Below are 21,173 nucleotides of genomic sequence, written 5' to 3'. Positions count from 1 at the left end.
AGCAACAGACAAGTCCAAGCCAACACGTACTGTTACCACATAGCACAGAACACTGGATCAAGATTGCTACTAGAGTGTTCTTTTCAAGAGCACCTGGCTAGGTTACTCCCATGTAACATTGGAAGCACTAAGGAAGCTTCTCCAGCCATAGAAGCATCTAGAGAGAAAGACAACTTCAGCAGTGCTGCTTGAGAACTGCAGTTCAGGCTTCAACCACCTGCATTTCACCAGTGGTCACACAAGCACAATGCTACAGCTTCCCCTTCCTTTAATGTTCAGGGAAGTGATCTACAATCACATCTTTTAGCAAGCTTGTATGACTGCATGTCCCTAATTGCATTTGTAGAGCAGAGCCTAATTTAATCTAGGACTAGGAGTTACAACATACTATAGGTCATGTCATTTCTCTGTAGGATGGTGTAATTTTTACTTGATAGTTGAAGCGAGATTGATGCTTCTCATGCCAAACAAAAGTACTCTGTGAAGCCACAGATCTGTTGACTGTCTATCACAAATGGGGTTCCAGCTTTGGCTGTACAACACAGGAACAGCCCTCAATACCTTTATATGTTCTTTAACACTTGAGCAGCAAGTGCCCACATCTGAGGGTATTTAGACCTGGCTGTTAGTAACACAAGGCCACATTGCAGAAGAGCATCACAGTAAGGCTGAAACACCAGTTCACTTAGTATAGACAAGTTCCTGCTTCGCAGAAAGCATGAGATAACCCACACAAGGTCAAGAGTGACAAAACATTTTAAGTGCATTTTCACTTTTATTTCAAAACTTTAGACAAGTTACTTCAGTATATAAATTTGATTTTTTTTCCTCTTACAGAATATAAAGATAATTCCCTCATTACTTCAGTATAAAGTGTTTTACAAGCTTGAAGACAATTGCATAAGTGTTTCTCACACAGGATATCAGAAATAAAGCAGTCTTTCTACAGAAGTTCAGACAGATGACTACCTCAGAAACAGCATAGCAGTTTAGTCAAATACAAGTGAACATGTGACACTACAACTGTGCAAGTTCAAGTAAGGCCAAGTCAGTAAACATTGTTAAGTCATTGCAAATAAGAGTGGAAAGGTTTGTGAGACATTGCAAGGGGTGGATGGTCTCATAGTATAATACTCTTAATCAAGGATTCAGAGGGATTTAGCTAGAAGACAAGTGAGTTCTTTAATGCTATAAAGCATAGGCAAAGGCCAAGCAGTGTACTGATGTTAGTGTAGACTTCGTGCCTGTTTATCCTCAGCATGCTAAGACAAACTACAACCTCTTAAAACCAAGCATAAGAACCACTAATGTTTTAGAAGATAGTTTCAGAACTCAGGTATGTCTTATTTTGGATGGTGTGTAGTTTTTGTCTATTACTTCATCTTGTAAGAACATGTGAAGACAGCGCTCGTTCTGTGCCAGTGGGTGGCCTGCGACCCTGGAGAGGAAAAAACAAGCATTAGTGCTAACAAATCCAGTCTCCTTGCAGCTAGCCAGTGGAGCAAGGTTTTACACCAACAACCTATGGTTCTGCACTTAGGCACAGATCCCACTTCCAGTTCACTGTTGGTGACTAGTCTGATGTCTGGCAGCAAGATTTGGCATTCTCCCCCAGATGAAGTTAGGCCATAGGAACCCTGAGCTACCCCTGATCATTTGGAAGCATGTTATGTCATCATCTATCACCTGCAATTGAGGGGACTATTAAAGTGCCCACCCAAGCATTAGGAAATCTAGAGTTAAGCAAGCCAAGTGAATTTTTACAGGTCTTGGTGCCTGCTTAAGGGCTGCTTAACCCCTCAAGTTCTCAGTCTAATTCAACAGCAGTTAGCTCAGGTAGAGTTAAAGACTCACTCCACCAGGGGGTGTGAAGGTCTTCTGAAGGCTCTGACACTGTTTAGGGCAGTGATTTACCATGGTCACTATTCCTAGCAGGTACAAACAGCACAGCCAGAAGGTACTGGCCATTCTGCTAATTGCAGATGTCTTTAGATGTGAAACACAGGAGACGCAGAGCTTGTCCGCTCTAGAAGAGATCAGCATCCCTACTGTAGATTTAGTTTTGTTCCACATACAGACTGGGCCACCATCCTTTTAACAGTAAAGGAGCAGAAATTGAATTAAAAGACACTCCCAAGCTTGGAAGAAAACCACAAGGCATCGCATTTAAACCCTTAAAATACCATGCAACCTTCTGTGTAGGTAAAAATACAAGAGAATCAGGATTGCTGGAAGCTGATCACTTATGGATATAAAAACCTAAAGCAGTTTGGTTTGAAAAATGTTACATCCAGTTTGGTCAATCAAGATAGGCTTCCTCCTTTAAGAAAGCCCCCCATCCTCCCTAGGACAGCTCATGTCAGCCTTATGGCCTCCATATTTGTGAGAGCATTACTACTCTAAATGGAAGTTACCTAGTTGAACATGTGTAATACATAGTCAACTCCAGTGGCTCAGCATCAGTACTTCCAAGCACTTCCGTGCATCTTCTCCAAATGTATCTATTAGTGCTTATTCCACCACAGGACAGATTCATTTGTCACTACTAAATTGAGGGTGTCCTTTAATGAGGAAGCTAAGCTCTTCTATTCAACATCAATAGATTATTGGAAGTGCAGTCAAAAACCTATCAATCTTGCCAGGTTCTAATAAACTGGCAGCAGTCTCAAGCACTAGTTCACAAGGAAGACAGTCTGGAATAACTAGTTTGACTTTCTTACCCCCTATCAGGCTGAAGTTGCTGGCCTTGAACTTTAAGATACACATGAGATGACATGGCAGCTGCATATTCCTTCTCCCTTTCAGGAAGGCTTGCAAGTTGGTGGCTGAATCGCAAGACCAGATCTGATCTCTCAGATTCAGCCCTCGGTTTCACACAAATACATCACTCTGCATTGGCTTTTCCTCACTATTCTTCACTAAGGTAACCCTCACACATAGCAGATGCTACTTCAAGAACTTTTATGTATCCCAGAGTCAGGTTCAGGCAGAGAAGAGTATTGCAACATAGCCACCCCCTGGGGATACCATTCTAGGTAGTATTGATAGTGGTGCCAGCAAGCTGGCCCAAACCAGCTGATTCAAGTAAGCTGCACTGCTGTGATTTAGTCCCTTTAGATTTTGCATCTAGAGGGAGAAAACAACTCAACATTCACCTTAACACTCCTGGATATCAAGAACTGACATTGGCGTACCAGGATTTTTTTTTTTTTTTGATAGTGATATTGGTTATTGAGGAACTCTTCTCTAGTTCTAGAAACGAAGGCCAGCTTTGAGAAAATAGTAAGTGAATGTATTATGCAAATTACCTTCGGGTCTAAGTTCACTAGTACCCAGCGTACTTGGTACTAAACTTTAATTAGTAATATTTGCCTGATGAGTTGTTCATGCGATTAGAATAAATTGATGAGGCTGAATAACTAGTTGTGCCTGAAGAGCCTTGTTCCAGCTGTACTCAAGTCTGCCACTACATCAATATCCACATTAACAATCTGCTTTTATGTTTCAGAGGAGGAAAAATTGATCAAGAAGTTTTACAGTTCCACAAGATCAATGTATTACTTGCTGTAGGACTGAATAAGTGATACCAGAGAACTAGCCACTCCATTTCTGTCAGCTATACTGAGTTTTCCAGATTCCAGTTATGATGACTGTTTCACTATCATCTGCTTCAGAACGTAAATAGCCCTCTTCCCTGACATATTGCTAGACTCAGCATACAAAACTTTTGGTAAATGCACTTCTGCATTTAATGTAGAGGTCCAAGCCTGCATGGATAAAAGCTGAACTTTGCAGTCATGACTGCCTTGACTGTACAGCCTTGAAAAAACCAAAACATTCTGTCTTACTACAAGCACATCTGCCTTCACATAGTATAAATGCAAAACTAGATGCCTCAGAAATTAATTTCACTTGTCTTTGAACAGAAGAAAGAGCAGTCAAGCATTTTACCTGCTCAGAACCATTAGCAATACCTCTAAATGGAGCCAACAGGCAACTACGTGAAGAAAAAATTCAGAGATTCCATACAGTCACACTTACCTGCACAAGACAGACAGTTTTAGTAAACTAATCACTTGCAACTCCAAACCATATGCCTGAACTGACAAGAAGATTCTAAGTTGTGGCTTAACTCATAGACATCCTCTGTCCCTGTTGAACAGCATTACTATTGAACAAGATTAGAATGCTAGTGGAACTGACAAGCTTCAGCTTTCAAAGGGAGCAGTCCCAAATCCAGTTGCTTTGAACAGTGTTGGCTCTGGAGCCCAGAAGAGCTGGTTAGCTGACAGTACTCCTTCTTACCCACTGTTTGGATCCACATTGTTAAAGAGATTAAAGTAGCTCTTCAGGTCAATATATGGAGAGCAGTTAGGGTCAGATGGTAGAAAGAATCATAAGACTTTGTTGTTATAATCTCTGCTCACCCTTTGAAAGGCAGTAACCAAACCCAAAGTGTCTATTTCAAACTACATGTGTGTACCTCAGGTAGTGTTTTCACATCTTCAGAAAAGATTCTCATGATGATTAGAAAAAATATGTATGATTACACAAGCTGATAATACCTTACTTCCCCAATCAAGGTAAACTGCTGTAAGCTCCATTGTTCAGCCAGTGGAGGATACCTTTTCAGAAATGAAAAAGTAGAACCATTTCAAATGCTATAATTTTAGCAGTAATTTGCATAAATTAACAACAACACTAACATTCATTTCAGCTGTTCAGGTAAGCATTAAGATATCCAAACTAAACACTGGATGAGCAGTGTTAGTATGTCCTACTGCAAGATTATGTGAAAGTTATTATTCCGAACCTAGTGCAGCTACCATCGTTAGAGAATTAGCAGCTTTATTTCAATTTTCTGGAGCTGAATTCTGGGTTTGTCTCCAGATAATTAACACAATACTTACTTGTTTATGAATTGTTCAAGAGCCTGCTTCCTTTCCTCTATAAAGGAATCATCAAATATGCCATCATCTCCTCGGAAGGGGAGCTGACGGAGAAGAGCTTTTCCTGGTAGAGGGGGTACGACGACCTATAAGATTTAGAAAAGTGTCATTAAGTGCAGCCTGCAAGCAAGTTCACTCTACACCTCCTGTGTCACCTCCTCCTCCTAGAGGACCCAATTCAATCGCATCCCTAGCAAAGCAGTAAAACACAACCAGTGAAGAATAGTATCTGCCCATAGAAGTAAGCTGAATTCAGGTAGTTTAACTCTGAATTAAGTCAAAACCATTAAACAGCATCTAGCATTGTAAAAAACTAAGGTTTGCTGAAAGACTGACACAGTGTTTTAGTTCTGAACATTTTCAACCACAGTGTCTGCTCTATACACTTTATAACATAATGATAATGTTTCAGCATCACTGCTCTGTACATCTATGAAGACCTGTATTTACCTTTCGTTTCACCCACCTTGCTTTCTCTTTCTAGTTCATTCCTTAGCCATTCAAAGTCACTGTATCTTCTTCTGACTGTAGATTCTTTCAATTTGAAGATAGGCAGATTTGTCTGAAACAGAGAACATAAGCTATTGATCAGAAATTAGAAGTTTTGACAAGCAGAAGCAAGAAACAAACTGTTAAGTTCCAGATTAGTTCCACTTAAGCAACAACAGTATTGAGAAACGCTGAAGATACAGAAATACAGATAAAGCTCTGTAAGCTACATGAGTAAGCTGCACCTCCAACTGCTTAACTGTGGGCCTCTTGCATGGCATCCTGACCACTGGTATTTTGCCACTATATCACCCAGCAGAATAGCAGATTTACTGGCCACTTGAGGAGACTTTCCTAAGGCTGCACAAACATCTGTTATTCTTACTGTCTCAGAAGCTGGATTCCCAAAGCCAATATATGTACAAAATTGAAGGGGGGGGAGGGTGTAAGAAGGGGGGAATAAAAAAATCCACACAGGCTCCTCCTACTGCATCCAAGGGAGTATTTCAGGTACCAGCATAGGACGTTAACTAAGCTTCCTGTACTTTCCCGCTACCTGATACAACATGGCCTCCAACATCTTTAAAAGCAAAACCAGTAAGTTCTACAGTAAATCCATTCAGGACAGATGAAGCTGAAGATTTGATAGTAGAAGCTGCCAAGTTCGGATAGCTTCAAAGAAGCCAACAAGGCTGAGATGCAACACAACATTCAGTGCTGATGAGCTCAGACTGCTTTGCTACGAAGTTAAACTAAGCAGAGCTTGATTAGGTACAACTTTCCTAACAAGGGTACGAGTCAGCACCCAACTCTAACACCCTTGAAAGACTTACAACAGGAGCCAGGCTATAATGCTGCCCAAGACCATGTTAAATACACAAGCACCCTGATAAATGTCCTTCCACTAACTTGTGTGAGAGTCTATATTACCTCTGTTCATTCTTGGGGCACCGTGTTATCCCATTGTTGTAACCCAACTCGCATGTTATTTTAAGAGTAGGCCTTGAGACAATGCTCTCCTAATGACATCCCCAGAATGGAAAACTCCAAGACCACAATCTGAAGCTTAAATGTCATTGAGATGGCAAACCGGCTAGAGTGTTGCACAAATTTTTGAAGGCGTTAATGACCGACTGAAAGCAACATCAAGAGTCCATAATTGCCATACATAACCAGCAGTAACAGAATAAAGCTTATTGTTGTCAGATTGCATATTCACTCTCTTAATATACCTATAAAGAAGACTTTTGAGGAAAACCCTAGGAAGCTGATGTTCACATGGGACTACAGTTATCCCCAGTTTTCATGTTGGCAGAAGCACTGTAGTCACTCTCTGCCAGCGCCTTTTATTTTTAAAGTTGTAAGTCATCTCACTTGGCTTCTGGTCAGTTTGGGTGGATATCCCTGTATGATAGCATTTGCGGAATGTTATGCTTAAACTATTATTGAGGTATACTTTTGGCTGCTCAAAACAGGTTTAATTGTAAAGGTACTTTCCTGCTCTAGGGAGGCCTATGACCATGGGCCATTGTATTACTGACAGCCAACAACGAGTTTTGGCTGTCGCAGTTCAAAAATACTCGACGAGTTAGTTATGTACTTTCACATTATGCTATTTAGCCCACAATTTACAAGTTAAAGTACAGAACAGCATTTTGGTATGAAATATCTTATTGCTAAATGTTTAGAAGTATTCAAGCTCTCCTTCCCAGGTGAAACAAAACATTGTTGATTGTACCAGTGATCAAAAACAAAATTGCACTTAAGACTATGACATCAGAAGTCAGGCTTTTATTTATAAACACTCTTGTCTTGAGGATAAGAATACCCTACTCAAGAGCAAATAAAGCTAGGTCCCCCAGAGCGCATGAGGGAGATTCCCAGAAGTTAAGTACTGGATTATTTTTCTCCGATTTCAGCTATTGGCTTTTTAGCCAAGTTCAGCCTTCCACTTTACAACGTCAACTCTTTGTCAGTGTCTCTGGTAGAAAGTTCTTTACAATATTTAACATATAGGCTCCCACCTGCACAAAATATTCCATTCTCCTCTCAAGTTACTTACAAGAGGGATTAGAACTGAATAGAAGCAGCTAAAAAACAATCAATTCCCAGGTCTTCAGGAACTCTTTTCATGCTTCTGGGCACGAAGTCTATAAAGTTAATCTCTAAACAACATATCAGGCTTATAGGTACGACGTGGGGGTAGAAGTGCCAATTGAGCTCATTTTACCTTCTATATTCCCTTTGAACTTTTGACATGCTAGTCCAGCTAGCAAGTCAGAGAAAAGGGCAGTTAAGAGTAATTTTTTTCCTTTGAGTTTAAAAATCTTCTCCAATTTTGATTGTAAGTGCTGTAAATGCTCAAACTGAAGAGCATGCTAGAAGGCTTCCATTAAACTAAGTGGCTTACAAGTCACAACTGGACAGAACTACATGCTAAAGAAAAGTGAGCATCCCCTGTCCTTTGGTCTGGATATGAATTACAGCTATCTGCTGAGATCAACTTCTAAACCTCATGTTTCTTAAAACCCGGAAACTGCAGCAGTTCTCCTTCCTCTAGAAATCAGTATTGATAAAGCAGCATTCTTCAGATATGCAGCTGTTTGAAAGGATCTATTTAAAAAAGCAAATTGAAAGTCCTGTTTTATATAGCTTAACTTGTTCACATCTTGGGTCCTGTGTTGGGTTTGTGTCTGGCATGGTTTTGGTAACAGGGGAGGGGGCTACAGAGGTGGATCCCATAAGAGGCTTCTAGAAGCTCCCCCAGCTCCAATTCAGACTTGCCTCTGGCCAAGGCCAAGCCAATCAGTGCCTCTGCAAATAAACACATTTAAGAGGGCAAAAATCTGAAAATCTGTTGGGCAAGTCTTTGTTTGGAAGGAGGGGGATGCGAGAGAAGCAACCATGCGAACACCCAGGTCAGTGGAGAAGGAGGAAGGGTGTGCTGGAGCAGATTCCCCTGCTGCCTGTGGGGAGATGGCAGACCGACCCCCTGCAGCCCACAGAGATCAATAGTGGCCCAGATGTTTGCCTGTAGCTTGTGGAGGACCCCCTGCAGGGGTCCCCACAGCAAGGGACTATGCCCAAAGAAGGCCATGACTCCAAGGAAGCCCATGCTGGAGCAGCCCATCACTGGGAGGACAGCAGCCCATGGGATTGACCTGTGCTGGAGCAGGGGAGGACTGCAAGGACCCTCTCTCCCTGAGGAAGAAGAAGCAGTAGAAACAACTCGTGACAAACTGACTGCAACCCCCATTCCCTGTCCTGCTGGGGCGGGGGGGGGGGGGGGGGGGGGCAGGGAGGTAGAGAAACTGGGAGCAGAGCTGAGTCCAGGAAAAAGGGAGGGGTGGGGAGAACGTGTTTAAGACCATTTATTATCCTTGGCAGTGGTGGTGGTTAAATTAAATTGATGTTGTTTCCCCAAGTCAAGTCTGTCTTTTGCCCTTGACCATAACTGGTGAGTGAGCCCTCCCTGTCCTTCGTCTCAACACTCAAGCTTTTTGGTTATATTTTCTCCTCCCCATTTCACTGAAGTGGGGGGCAGGTGAAAGTGAGCAAGCAGCTCTGTGGTGCTTTGTTGACAGCTGGGTGGGCTTAAACCACAACTGTCCCTATTTTTAACTCAGGATATATTCACATCTGAAGTTACTGTATGTGCCTTTCTCATTAAGGATTATCACCCTGTTTGAGCAGACCGTTTTTTCTTTCAGTAGGAATGGTTTCTGCACATCCTACTGCCTTCATCTACCATGGATAGACAGTTTTCATTAAGCAAGCCAGACAGCTGATGAAGCATGGGCTATCATGGGCAAAAATTTGGTAGAAGACAACCCCAAGTGTCAACAGAAACTTTCAATTTCTACTGAAGTGTCATTTCAGGACCATACAGGATACCAAAAGAGTTATTCTCAGTGTCACAGTTTATATTGAGAATTATCCTTGTTTAGTCACTGAGGTGCCAGTAGCTATTCTGAACACTGTTAGTGATTTGTTTGTCTGCTAGAACAGAGATAAGGTGCAACACTTGAAGTCAGGCTAGTTTCATTTTTACAAACATTTCTCCCCCTGCTCATTCAGTGTTACAGTGTCTGCTTTCTGGCCTGCTGATCTGCAAAGTCTACTGTCATGAAACTCACAACCCAGTTTGGCACAGCCCCTGGAGCATAGCTCATTCCTCTGATAAATTCAGCATCATTACTGCAGCAATTGTTTCTTCTACAGTGTAATAGTTGGTCTCATTTTTATCAAAACCACTTTCAACAGCTTCCTAGTGCTTGCAAGCCCTCAACCTGAAAGGATACTGCATTAACTGAGACATTAGAAAACCAAAAGTCACTAGTCAGAATTGCAGATAAAGCATTACTCCAGAAGGACCAGTAAACCAGCTCTGCAGAAGTCCCACATAGCCCAAAATCCCAGGCATACAAAGATGCCAAGACAAAACAGATTCTATCTAGCACTGTTTCTGTGTCAAGCTACATGTAGACACTCATTAGCCTTTCTCTGACTACTGTCAAACTAACAGTCTGTATTCTGCTGTGCGAGTTAATGGCCAAGCCAGTACACTGGAATGAACATCGTCAGAACTGATGCCAAGTTAAATTACATAGTTAAACAGCAGACCCTTAAGTCACTCCTGCATTCCTCCACTCAGATGCCAAACAAGTTTCTACAGTCATTTGGCTAGTGTTCAACAAACTGGTAATGGGAAGCAGTGGTTGACTGCTAATAGATTTTAGGGCAAAACCTCTATACACAGCAGGCATGTTTCTTCAGCTATATTTATATTATTATAACATATTCAAACCACAAGTCCAACTCCAAATTCAGGAGATCCTCAATTCACCTCAGAAGCAAGTGACAGTCCTACAACAGTAGCTTGGATAACCAGAAAATAGTCTTCTAGCTGCTACTACAGTCAATCCCCAAGCTACGTTCAGTTAGAAGTCCAAAAATTGTTTATGTATACAAGTGAGGAGACTTTCAAAGGCAGAATGCAAGCGGTTTGAATACTAGTCAATACTGTCCATATAGCTTCAGATACACAGTTCTCCAGTGCAGCCATTCTGATATCGAGTTACCTTAAATGCAGGAGGAAAATTAAAGTACTTTAAAGTTACTAATGTATTTAAGTGTTCTGTTATCTAACTTATCCGGTGAGTGGAAAAAGCCTTGCAAATAGCTAGACTTACTCCTACAAATTTGTTTCCAGATAAATTGAATGCAAATAACATTTTGGTTCCTTCAAAGAGCATGCTGACACACTCCACAAGATTGACAATGTCACTGCAGCCCAGTCCACCCCCACAACTGCAGAAACTACACAGCTGTAGATGTCCAGGATAGTTTGAGGTAAATTTGATTAATTTCATCATCTGCCAATATAACACTGCATTGCCCATGTCTCCCACTCTGAACAGACTGAGAATAAAGCTGCACTGTTGCCATAGCACCTACTTTGATGTTGTCTTTTCACGTAGGTTATGGCAGCCTTGATACAAGTCTATTTCCATTAAAATAGAGTGAAAGAGTGAAAGAAAGCACTCAGCTCATTTTTGATAGAAGTTTATGGCCTTGACTCTCAGAAGCTAAATTTAAGCTTCTTACTATCTCTTCATATAAGCTACAATCTTTGTCAAAAGACTACACCCTTTGGCTACATTTACAGTCAGCCAATGGGAGTGCTGGGGTATTAGAGTAAGTAGCATTCAGGATGGATAAAAAAGTGTTAGTTTTCTTAATGCAAGAGCCTGCTGTCCTTCAATACAAGAAACTGGCTCCAGCAGTCCACTGTTATTGCAGAAACCTTGCCAGTGGTTTGTTTCCTTCCCAACTTGACATACGCCACTACCTCCTCATTTCCTACAATTATAAAAACCAAGAAAGAAGGAAAACATGCTCTAAACTTCAGTTGCTAGAAGCTTAGATTTTCACTGTGTACTTTACTGAAGGAAAACCTTTCCCCACTGCAAAAGGTCAGGTAAGGGGCTATTTTTCTAAGTTTCAGTCCTTTTGATGAAAGCAGAGTTCTACCTCCCCTCTTTTATCCACAGTCCAGGTCTACTGAATGTACATTACATGCAAAAAAGTTAATAGAACACTGAAACATCTGACCATATGAATTCACTGAAGTTTTAAACAGTGCTGACTTAAGCTATACCAAGTACTGAGACATGGAGCCAGGAGATGGTTTTCCACCTTAAAGATGAAGGCAGTAAAATCCTAATAGCAACACAACAACAAATATTATCGATCTTTAGACAAGACTTAAACTTTGCCTTGAGCCCAGAGCTGCTCTATGAAAATTAGTGTAGGGGTGTCTGGGCTTTTGCCAAGCAGCATGTACCATCACCTGATCAAGTTCGACATCATGAACAGCTAAATTATGGTGTGCCATAGTCAAAAGGCTCAAAGCAGGGTAAGTCTAGAAAAAGATTGTTTAGCGATTCTTTATTCTTCAGGTTCCATGCTTGGAAGCCAAAGGTAAACAGGAGCCCACTTGAAGGACACATTCAGACAAAGGCTTTTATAACACCCAGTCAGAATTAATAACTCTAGATAATTATTTCACAGTTAGCAAGCCAAAGCCTCCTTTGAAATAACAAATACTGCTTTTGAAGAGAAGGGTTTGCGCCTTTTACACAATTGCAAGGTATAACTACCATGTACTCTGGTCTGTCTTACTGTAATGTCACCATTCATTCCTCACCAAGAACAACTGAAGAGGGATCACATTAAGTTGATGCTTTACCATCATTAACTGACATCTACCAGCTATGGTCAAATGGGGCTGACAAAATTGCAGTGCATTGCTGCAGCTGATACTTTTTATCAGGAACAAAAGTTTTCAATGTGCTTTGCAAGCTAGAGGCAGTCTAGTATCTTTACACTTCACAAACATGCAAGAAACAAGATAAGTACCTAGAAGAATGTATACAAGTAGCAAAAAATTATCTTCATATTTCCAGTTTGATTGGAGCAGTAACATTCACATTCTTAAGCAGCCACCTAACAGCTACAGAAGGGCTGATAGCTCCTGTTCATTAATTTGTAGCATATCTTAACACTTAGGGGATGCTGCAGCTTAGGCCTATAGACAGTCTCTGAAGCTTCATTTCCTGGTATAGAGATGCCTTTAAACCACTCAATATATCGCTTCATTTTCTTCCAGATTTTAGAGTAAGGATGCTATACACTAGCTTATAGTTATACTTTCCAGAATGGCTTTGTGGCCAACACAAACTACTGTCATGTGCCCCAGAAGATCCTCCCATGACAGAAGTTTTGAGCTGGACTCTCAAGAAATAGCTACAGGCGGAATATGTTCATGGACCTGTCTTCAGTTAGCGAGATACCTGGTTTTATACCTTGACCAGAAGGTTAGGGCTTCTCCATCCTTCTCACATTGAAAAAGTTACAGCAGCAATAGCAACTTCAGACTCTCTCTCAGTGCCACAGCTTCATAGGGCAATCAGATTACGTACTTGCTAAAACAGCCTCCAGGAATGCAACAGGCATTGTGCTACCAAGTAAAAAAGCTTAAGAAAATACTTCCCTACAGTTAGAAGGCTCAAATCTACACTGCATTATTTAGTTCCCCAGATGAAAATCAGTAGACACTTGACTACTCTGAAGTTCAAACTGACACTTTTTTGGCAATCCATCTAAAAATAAAGGTGCATCAAAATACTTTGGCATCACATGCCTACCTGGACCACAGCCATCTGTCTTACAAAGATGAGTCACTGTTCTGTTTGATATGGCCTGTTCAGCACTGCACTAGAGTGCACTCTTAATACATGACAATCAAGGCCCACATTGTATGTGCAGAAACAAAAAGAGTCCAAGTCACCAGTTAAACTAATGTACTGATAACAAGCACTATTCAGAGACTTGGTTATTTTATTTACACAGTAACAGACATCAACACCAAACTAGTTCAGTACCTTTGGACTAGGCTCTTGAACCTAGTTTAATCAAAAACCTCTACAGAAAAAAAAGTCAGCTGCTTAGAGCAAACACATGCAATAGACTTTTAAATCCACTCTCCTTGCTTCAGAATTTTCTTTCTTCTAAGCCATTCCACTTCTGTCTCCCTAGTCAGCGTCCTGGGAAGTTCTTTACCTTCCAGCTATCCTTTTCTGAATTATTACCCAATGGAACAGTTAATGTTCGTAAAGATGCAGTACCTGAGCTGTAGAACAGAACAACAGTCATCTGAATCAGTGTATTTTTATTCTTTGTAGTCTAAAAATACCTAACTGGTAGCAGTGTCTAGAATAGGGTATTAAAAGAGTAATTAACTACAGTTAGAGCAGCCTTGCAGTGTGAGGCAAGATTTGCAGTAGTAGAGAAATAAGAGAATTAGTGCTGATTATGCATCCCTAAACACATCCACACTGAGTCACTGTTTAGTCATTACTCCACCACAAGCTTCACTGACTATGAAAGTGAACAATGCTGAAGTCAACAAAGTGTGCCAGCAGATTTGATTCTTATGATGGGAGAAGAGTCTGCAACTTCAAACCCTGACAAACACATGAAGGACAGGAAGTTTGGTACTGCCAAAGGACAGAACATTTCAAGGACACATTCAGCAGATCAAGAGTGCCACTTTGCAAAACCATGGCATAAAACAAGTGCTTTCTGAGCAAGTTATACTTTCAGTTCATTTACCATCTTACTCCAACTTGATTTGATCACACAAGTCAGACTCAGTCACTCAAGTCAGACTACTATAAATACGCTGAAATGCGAATATCGTACCCAAGCTAGATCCTGAAAAAAAAATGGGTTAAGATGAGAACAGACTTTCAAAAGTGGGTCAAGTTTAGCAGTACTTTGAAATACTTGCCCAATTCTTGGAGACCAATACTATTATTAACACTGCAGGCACTTCACAGCCTTGTGTTCATTTCCTTCCCCACACTGGGCCTATGTAGTCAAGTACCTCTGCAAGTCTATCTAGGTCTTTCTGCAAAAGATACAGGAAAGGCAACTGCAGCTTTAAAGAGCATTGGCGACACTCGAGTGATGCATTTCACAACATCTAGAAGCACAGCAGCAAGGCGTTACCTTTCTACACCTCAAGACAAGCCACTGAGCTGTGGAGCCTCGAGAAGCTAAGGTGTGCCTTAGTGCTGACTTTAATGATACCAATAAGAAGCAACATGCCATTCAACATTAAAAAAACAGAATTACGACGACAAAGGCTTTTTGTTTAACTTTGGTTTGGCTAAAAAGAATTCTTTAACTACTTGGACTAGTAGCTCCTGCAACAGGTACTTTATTTTAGTTCTGTCAGTTTGAATATTAATTAACCATCCATCAGGTTGGATGGAGCCTTGAGCAACCTGGTCTAGTGGGAGGCACCCTTGCCATGGCAGGAGTGTTGGAAATAGATGATCTTTGAGGTCTCTTCCAACCCAAACCATTTGTGATTCTATGATTCTATGACTTCTCTGCAAGTTCTCACTAACCATAAACAGAATTTAGCCTTTTAGTCTAGGTGACAAACCAAATTAAAATGCGCAGCACGTAAGTAATTTTTACTTCTACAGAAATCATTACAGATGAAACAGTGTTACAAAGGGAAATCCTCCCAAATGTAGGAAGTTCCTGGGTATCTGTATGCTTTGTTGACAGAACTGCAAGCAATGTGCTTCTCTCCTATGGCACTGCTTTTAGAGTGGGTGTATGGCTCTGAAGTGTGTCACCAGTTGCTGGGATCAGAGTCAGCTTGTAAAGCTTAAGTCTTGCCTCCTTAAAGGATTTAGCAACTGAAGCTGTTGCACAGAATCTGTTTAAGCAAAGATGTTCCTGTTGACCCACTTACCAGAAAAACTATTTGTCTCAGCTACAGCAGAAGTCAAAAGATTCCTGGAACTAGATTGAGGACTACAAACATGTTTCCTAGAATTCAGAGTGGACTGGCTTACAGCCCATAAATAGTAACAGGTATTCACATGCCCTTGTTGAAGAGTATTGATATGCGCAAGCCCACCCTGAAAAGGTGTAACAAGTAGAAGGGAACCACGACTCCTGACTCCTCCGGTGGTGGTTCCCAAGTAAACAGCTAGTAAAGACTTAAGAGAAACAGCACATGGTATGAAAGGGTATTTATCTGATGTTAACTGTTAGTTCACACTGTTCCTCAAGAGGTAAGGACAGTGAAGTAGTTTGTTGTACCACTTCAGCAGGCAGTCTAGTTGATTATGTTAGTTTTAACCACTGCACAGTCACCATACTGTGGTCATCTAGATACCTTTAGATAAGATGCCTACCGTATCAAGTTTAATTTCACTAGAAGCAGCACTTGGAGCTTTATACTCTATTGCATTATTCTCCTTTTTAGCTCCTCCTAAGCCTTCACACAAAGGATACCTTAGAATGGTACAAACTCACTGCCTAACGCTCCTGAAAGAAAGCAAATTCTCAAGTACCCTGTCAAGAATACGACCCACTCAAATTTGCTATTTTAGCACTGCAGGATGGCATTTTCTAACATTTACCATTACTGAACAAGACATTGGACTTTCACTACCAAGCTGCACTGTAGTGACATACCACCACACTGTGTGCCTTCTACCGGTTGCTACAGTGGAAAGGTTTCTGTCATCACCTTGTCCAGTTTGCCAAGAACAGAATGTTATCTAATGCAAGTTCAGACTCAGAAAGTCAATACTTTGGCCAACTGACTGTGAAGTAAGCTGCCACACTGGAAGCACTGTAGATGTTCTACCTGCAGTAGTCTTGGAGAGCTTAACTGCTTATGAAAGGACCATGCATTTACCACAGCACACAGCCATCCTACTAGCCAGCACAGACACACACGCTATGAAAAACTCCTAAGTACTGAAATACAATTGACTTGCTTATCAAGAGCACACTGCTGAGCAGCCTACTCAAAACTCTTGAGTTCCCCATTAGGCTTTCTGACTTCCACCAGAAGTCGATGAGTACAGCCATACAAGAACTAAAGCATGAGGTTGTTCCACTTGTTGCTTTCCAAGCAACAGATAAGCTTCAGCTGCAATACCAGTAGAAAGCTTGCCAATAAAAGTTTTGGGGGAAACTCTGCAGTACTTCACACAAGTACTTTTTGCAAAATATCAGTTATCAGACATCAGTTCAAGAGTCTGCTAGCAAGCTCAGTCTTCCCAAAAAAGTTAAGCTCTAAGATTCAGACAAAGCAATAAAGAGAGAATTACCCTTGTACCGACTTTGTAAACACCATGACAATTGTGGACAATTGTTCAACACAAACTTGAATCTCAGTGTCCTCTCTGACAATGTTTCTAGCTTAGCATGATCTCCAGCCATAACATGAGGCCATCCAATGGCTTGTACCAGAACTTGGCAGCAGTTAAGCCATCTATTTCTGCACCATTTTAATGTGGGTGTTAGTTGAAGACACAGCTTTCCAGATACAACACAGGTAACTCACACTCCATCTTCTAAGGTTTGTTCTGTTGCCACTACCAGCACTGCTGGGGGAAAATGCAAGTGTCAGCTGCTACTTTCTGTGACCCCAAGCAGTTGTCAAACCACAGAGGCTACTGGTGGCTATTGTTTGCCATGCTCCAACAAGCGGCTTATAGTACAAGTATTACCTTTTAGAAATACAATACTACAGCAATTCAAGTCCAAACTCCTCCCATGCTGAAACTTGCATATTAGCAACATGGTCTGTGTTCTGCTGAGAAGCAGTTAATTGACACAAGTTTAGACAGTGAACATAATTCTGCATGACTTGTATTACCTGCTCTGTAGCCTTCGAGCACACAGAGATGACTTGATTTTACAGTTCAAGATAGATATGAATGTACGCAGCTTGGATGTACTATGTGTACAGCAGTGCACAACTGGAAAGGGAATCATCATGTATTATAAGAGATAGTCCTGTACACAGGCATACACAGATGACAGTAAGGAGGGTGGAAGAAAGAATGTTTATACAGTAAACAGTGGGAGGAACAATAGAGAAAGGTCACTACTATCACACTGTATGTTTGTTCAAGTCACTTCTAGGTCTCCATTACAACAGGAATCCTGAATTTTCTACCCCAAACAGTACATGGGCTAGGAGTAACCTGTCTCAAAACCTGTTGTTCTGCTTTCCTTTCTGCTCAAGAACTTCAGTTGAGAATTTTTCAAAAGTTATTACTACTTTTTAATCCCAGCAAATTCGGTCTCATTCCCAAGGCCATATCATGGCTAATTCCCTTTTATATCATCTTCCCTGGATCCAGCAATTCCAAATACTCAGCATCATGGAAAGACAAGTCATCAGGAAGTTAAGGCACAAATACAACCCAGCCAGGTAGAGTTACATCTTTCTGCTAAGTGGACAGCTAGGGTCCTGATAAGGGCAGCATAATGCAACATAAATCAGCAAGATCCAGTTTGTCCTCATACAGAGGCTGAACACAGGCTACAGTTATTTTAGTTTATTCTTCCTGCCCTATGGACACATCCTGAAACATAAGACTAGCTACTGGACACAAAAATTTAGGAGCATCAGAATTAAAGAAGTATCCTCCCTAGTAGCTTTAGATCTCAGTTGATTTTGCCTTTTTTAAGTAAAGTTACACTAAGCTGAGAACTTAGACCTTTAACACCAGAAAATCCACACACAGTTTTAGTCTTGTCTGAAGCGTTTTAGCAACCAAAGCAGCAGCCCTCAGCTGAAGCCTTCCCTGTCATGAAAGAATGTGCACTCTACAGTGTCCAGTGAAAGAAGGTGTGCAGGAGGTCAATGAGGCTTCTTCCCTCTCCATTACTGCCTGTAATAACTGACCAGGTTCAATCAGCTGTGACAGAGTAAAGCCATACAAGGTAGTAGACTCAATTACAAACTACAAAAAAGGTAAAGTCATAAGGGGTAATTTTTCTCAACCCAACTTATCCCTGGCAGCATAGACTAAAAGAGTGCCGTGCAGCAGCCAAACCGATTTGTTTTAGAAGAAGGTTTTAACAACCACAGTCCTTGCCAGCCACAGGCAAGGACTGTGCAGTAGATATGCCATTTTTCTGTCCACTCCTCCAGGCCCTGTTTATGAAACCAGAAACCCTGGGGAACACAGTAATGACTTCACATAGCTTTTTCTCAAGCTCAAGACTTGCCTTTGGGGCAAGTCAGTGAACACAGCCCTTCCAGCTACAAAGGAGTCCAGTGGTACTAAGAAAAAGCATTTGATAGCACACGGTGAGAAACAACCTTGTTTATTAGGCACCCAATTTACATTTCTGGTACAAAAGAAAACAGGAAGCCCTCCCTCATATACACTTACCTTATCACTTCAGCTAGCTTTGATCTAGCACAGGTGCCCACTAGGCTTATTTACACGCTCACTACAGGTTTTTGAAGCTGCTGGAATCCTGAACTTGACCTCCTTCTCAGGGCAGATCCACCCATATTACCACGTCTCAGACAACTAAGAGTTTGCCCTCTTCTATTTACTTAGAGACAAACAATTGCTCACGGCAGCGTGATATTTCAGTCTAATGGCAGTTGTGCACGGCGCTGACGAAAGAGCATTTGGTTGTCTTAACCGAGGTGAGCTGTCTTAGCTACCCCTAGGCCGTAAGACTTATCAGCTTCAGTCCCCTCCAGAAGCTGGGGCCTGCTCTCACACCGAGGATGAAGTCCGCTGTTGCTCAGACATCACCGCGCTAGCTGCGAAACGGGCCCTGAAGGACACGACGGCGGCAGCCCGTCACCGACACCTCGGCCCCGGGAACACCTCTCCCGGTTACATAAAAGCCGGACGGAGCCTCCGGCGAAGCCCAGCACCGGCACACAGGCTCCGCATTCGCCTTCTCTCGCCTTACGCCCGGTTCCCGAGGCGCCGGGCCCCGCCGCGGGAGGGGCGGGCAGGTACCCCGCGGAGCTGCTCGCCGACGCCCCCCCCGCCACCCGCCTGAGCCAGGGCGGGGGCGGCGGGACCAACTCCAGCGTTCCCCGCCGCCGTGCCCAGCCGTGCCCTCACCTTGACGCGGATCTCGTAGGTGGTGAAGCGGCCGCGGCCCACCCCCACCGTCTGCGGGTTGCCCACGTCGATCTCCAGGAAGTTGCTGGGCGGCCCGTAGGCGTCGTTCAGGTTCTGAGGCTTGCTAATCAGCCGCCGGGTATCCGCGATCGTCTCGGCCATGGCGGAGCAGGTGCCTTCCCTCCCCGGAGCGCGGCAGGACGTGAGCGAACGAGCACCGACCGTCGCAGCCCCGCGCCGCCCGCCCTCTTATCGCCCCGCGGCCAGCTGACTGCCCGGCAACGCGCACCCACGCCGCCGCCGCCGCCAGCGGATGCGCCTGTCGCCCGCGCGCAAGGCAGGCTGGGATTTGTAGTCCTCAGGCTCCGCTCCGCTCACGGCGCCCGGCGCGCCCGCCCGCCTTGCGAACTACAGGTCCCGCCGTGCGCGGGAGGCGTTGGGCGGGGCAGCGGAGGCAGGCCTCCGGGGCCCGGCCGCCGGGCGCAGGCGGTGGGGCTCGGCACCGCTCCAGCCGGCGGCGCGGAGGCTCCGCGGGGGGGGCGGGGGGGGCAGGCCTCCGGGGCCTGGCCGCCGGGCGCAGGTGGTGGGGCTCGGCACCGCTCCAGCCGGCGGCGCGGAGGCTCCGCGGGGGGGTGGGGGTGGCCCGGGTCTTCCCGCTGATAACCCCTCTCCCCGCCTTGGGGCCCGCAGTGAGTCCCCTTATGTTGTCCAGGGAAGGAGCTCCTGTGTGGGGCCATGTTGTGGGGCGATGGGTTGTCGCCGTGGGGAGATCTCGGGGCGGCTGGGCTGGGCCCGGCCCTCGGTGAGGCCGAGGCGGGGAGCTCTGTTGAGGGTCAGGAGCGCAGACAGACAGCGGCGACGCGGCTCAGTCAGCGCGGCAGCAGCCGAACCGATTTATTTTAGAAGAAAGAAGGTTTTAACAACACGTGACAACAATGGTGCATTACCCCCGGCTGCAACCTTCCACCTGCGGCCCTTCAAGCGCGCAGGCATGAAGGACCGGTGTTGCTTACAGGTGGGGAACCCCGGGCGGGTTAGGTTGGCCTATCAGCCAGAATCACAACCTAGGTCTCGGTGTGAGGGAGTAAGAAATGCTATTTTGCAACGGGGTTGTCCATGGGCACGAATAAAACTGTCCGTACCAGGATGAGGGAGAAAGGCAGTGCCGTAACCAAGATAGGAAACGGTGAGAGCCAGGATGAAAGGTCTGCATAGGGAATGCTGTATGTGCAAGGTGTTCAGCAAAAGGAATCAGCCAGGTACAAATGTAGGTTGGAGGAGATGCCTACCAAAAGCTCTGCATTGGAAACAGAGTCTAGGTTATTGACCCAAGCTGCAAGCAAGGTGGCAATGTGGTCTGTAGTAGCATTAAATCTTTTAAAAAATGCTTGAATTTTCACAAGTTGTAAGTATTTAATATATCTACCCAGATTTTATATCTTCATAGCTTACAAGGTTTAAGAGTTTGTTCACATTTCATTCATAAAGGACGGGAAAGAAAAACTGTGCTTATAGAATAATTTTTAAAAAAGGTATTTTAGTAACTTGAGGAGAGATAAAAAGAGAATGAGAGAAAGGGAGAAGGGGAGCTGACAGAATTGTTCCCTTCCAAGACATAAGGTCTTTGATTCTTCGGTACCTGATTCAAGTAGATGGTGTGTTATGATAAAAGAAATGTTGCCAAAAGAAGTGGAGTGTTGACCTTGATGCACCTGAAACATCAGTGAATAGAAATTATATGAAT

General features: G+C 43.3%; 1 protein-coding gene across 3 annotated transcripts; it reads right to left on the bottom strand.

Moving 5' to 3' along the window:
- Positions 1-762: 762 nt before the first annotated feature.
- On the bottom strand, positions 763-19,651 carry SNX3 (sorting nexin 3). Of its 3 annotated transcripts, XM_086461313.1 has the most exons (5): positions 19,430-19,651; positions 5,416-5,511; positions 4,911-5,035; positions 4,566-4,625; positions 763-1,438 (listed from the first exon to the last, which is right to left on the bottom strand). In XM_086461313.1, the coding sequence occupies exons 1-5, from the start codon at positions 19,589-19,591 to the stop codon at positions 1,333-1,335; spliced, it is 549 nt and encodes a 182-aa protein (XP_086317439.1). In that variant the 5' UTR covers positions 19,592-19,651; the 3' UTR covers positions 763-1,332. The 3 variants fall into 3 exon arrangements, with proteins under 3 accessions (XP_086317439.1, XP_086317440.1, XP_086317441.1); XM_086461314.1 differs by lacking the exon at positions 4,566-4,625; XM_086461315.1 differs by lacking the exons at positions 4,566-4,625; positions 4,911-5,035 and having other exon boundaries at positions 1,332-1,438.
- Between the last annotated feature and the right edge of the window lie 1,522 nt (positions 19,652-21,173).

Source organism: Leptosomus discolor, chromosome 2 (genome assembly GCF_034619465.1).
Source record: "Leptosomus discolor isolate bLepDis1 chromosome 2, bLepDis1.hap2, whole genome shotgun sequence".
NCBI classification, from domain to species: Eukaryota; Metazoa; Chordata; class Aves; order Leptosomiformes; family Leptosomidae; genus Leptosomus; species Leptosomus discolor.
Note: the sequence above shows the minus strand (reverse complement) of the source record. Positions and strands in the feature narration are given on the sequence as shown.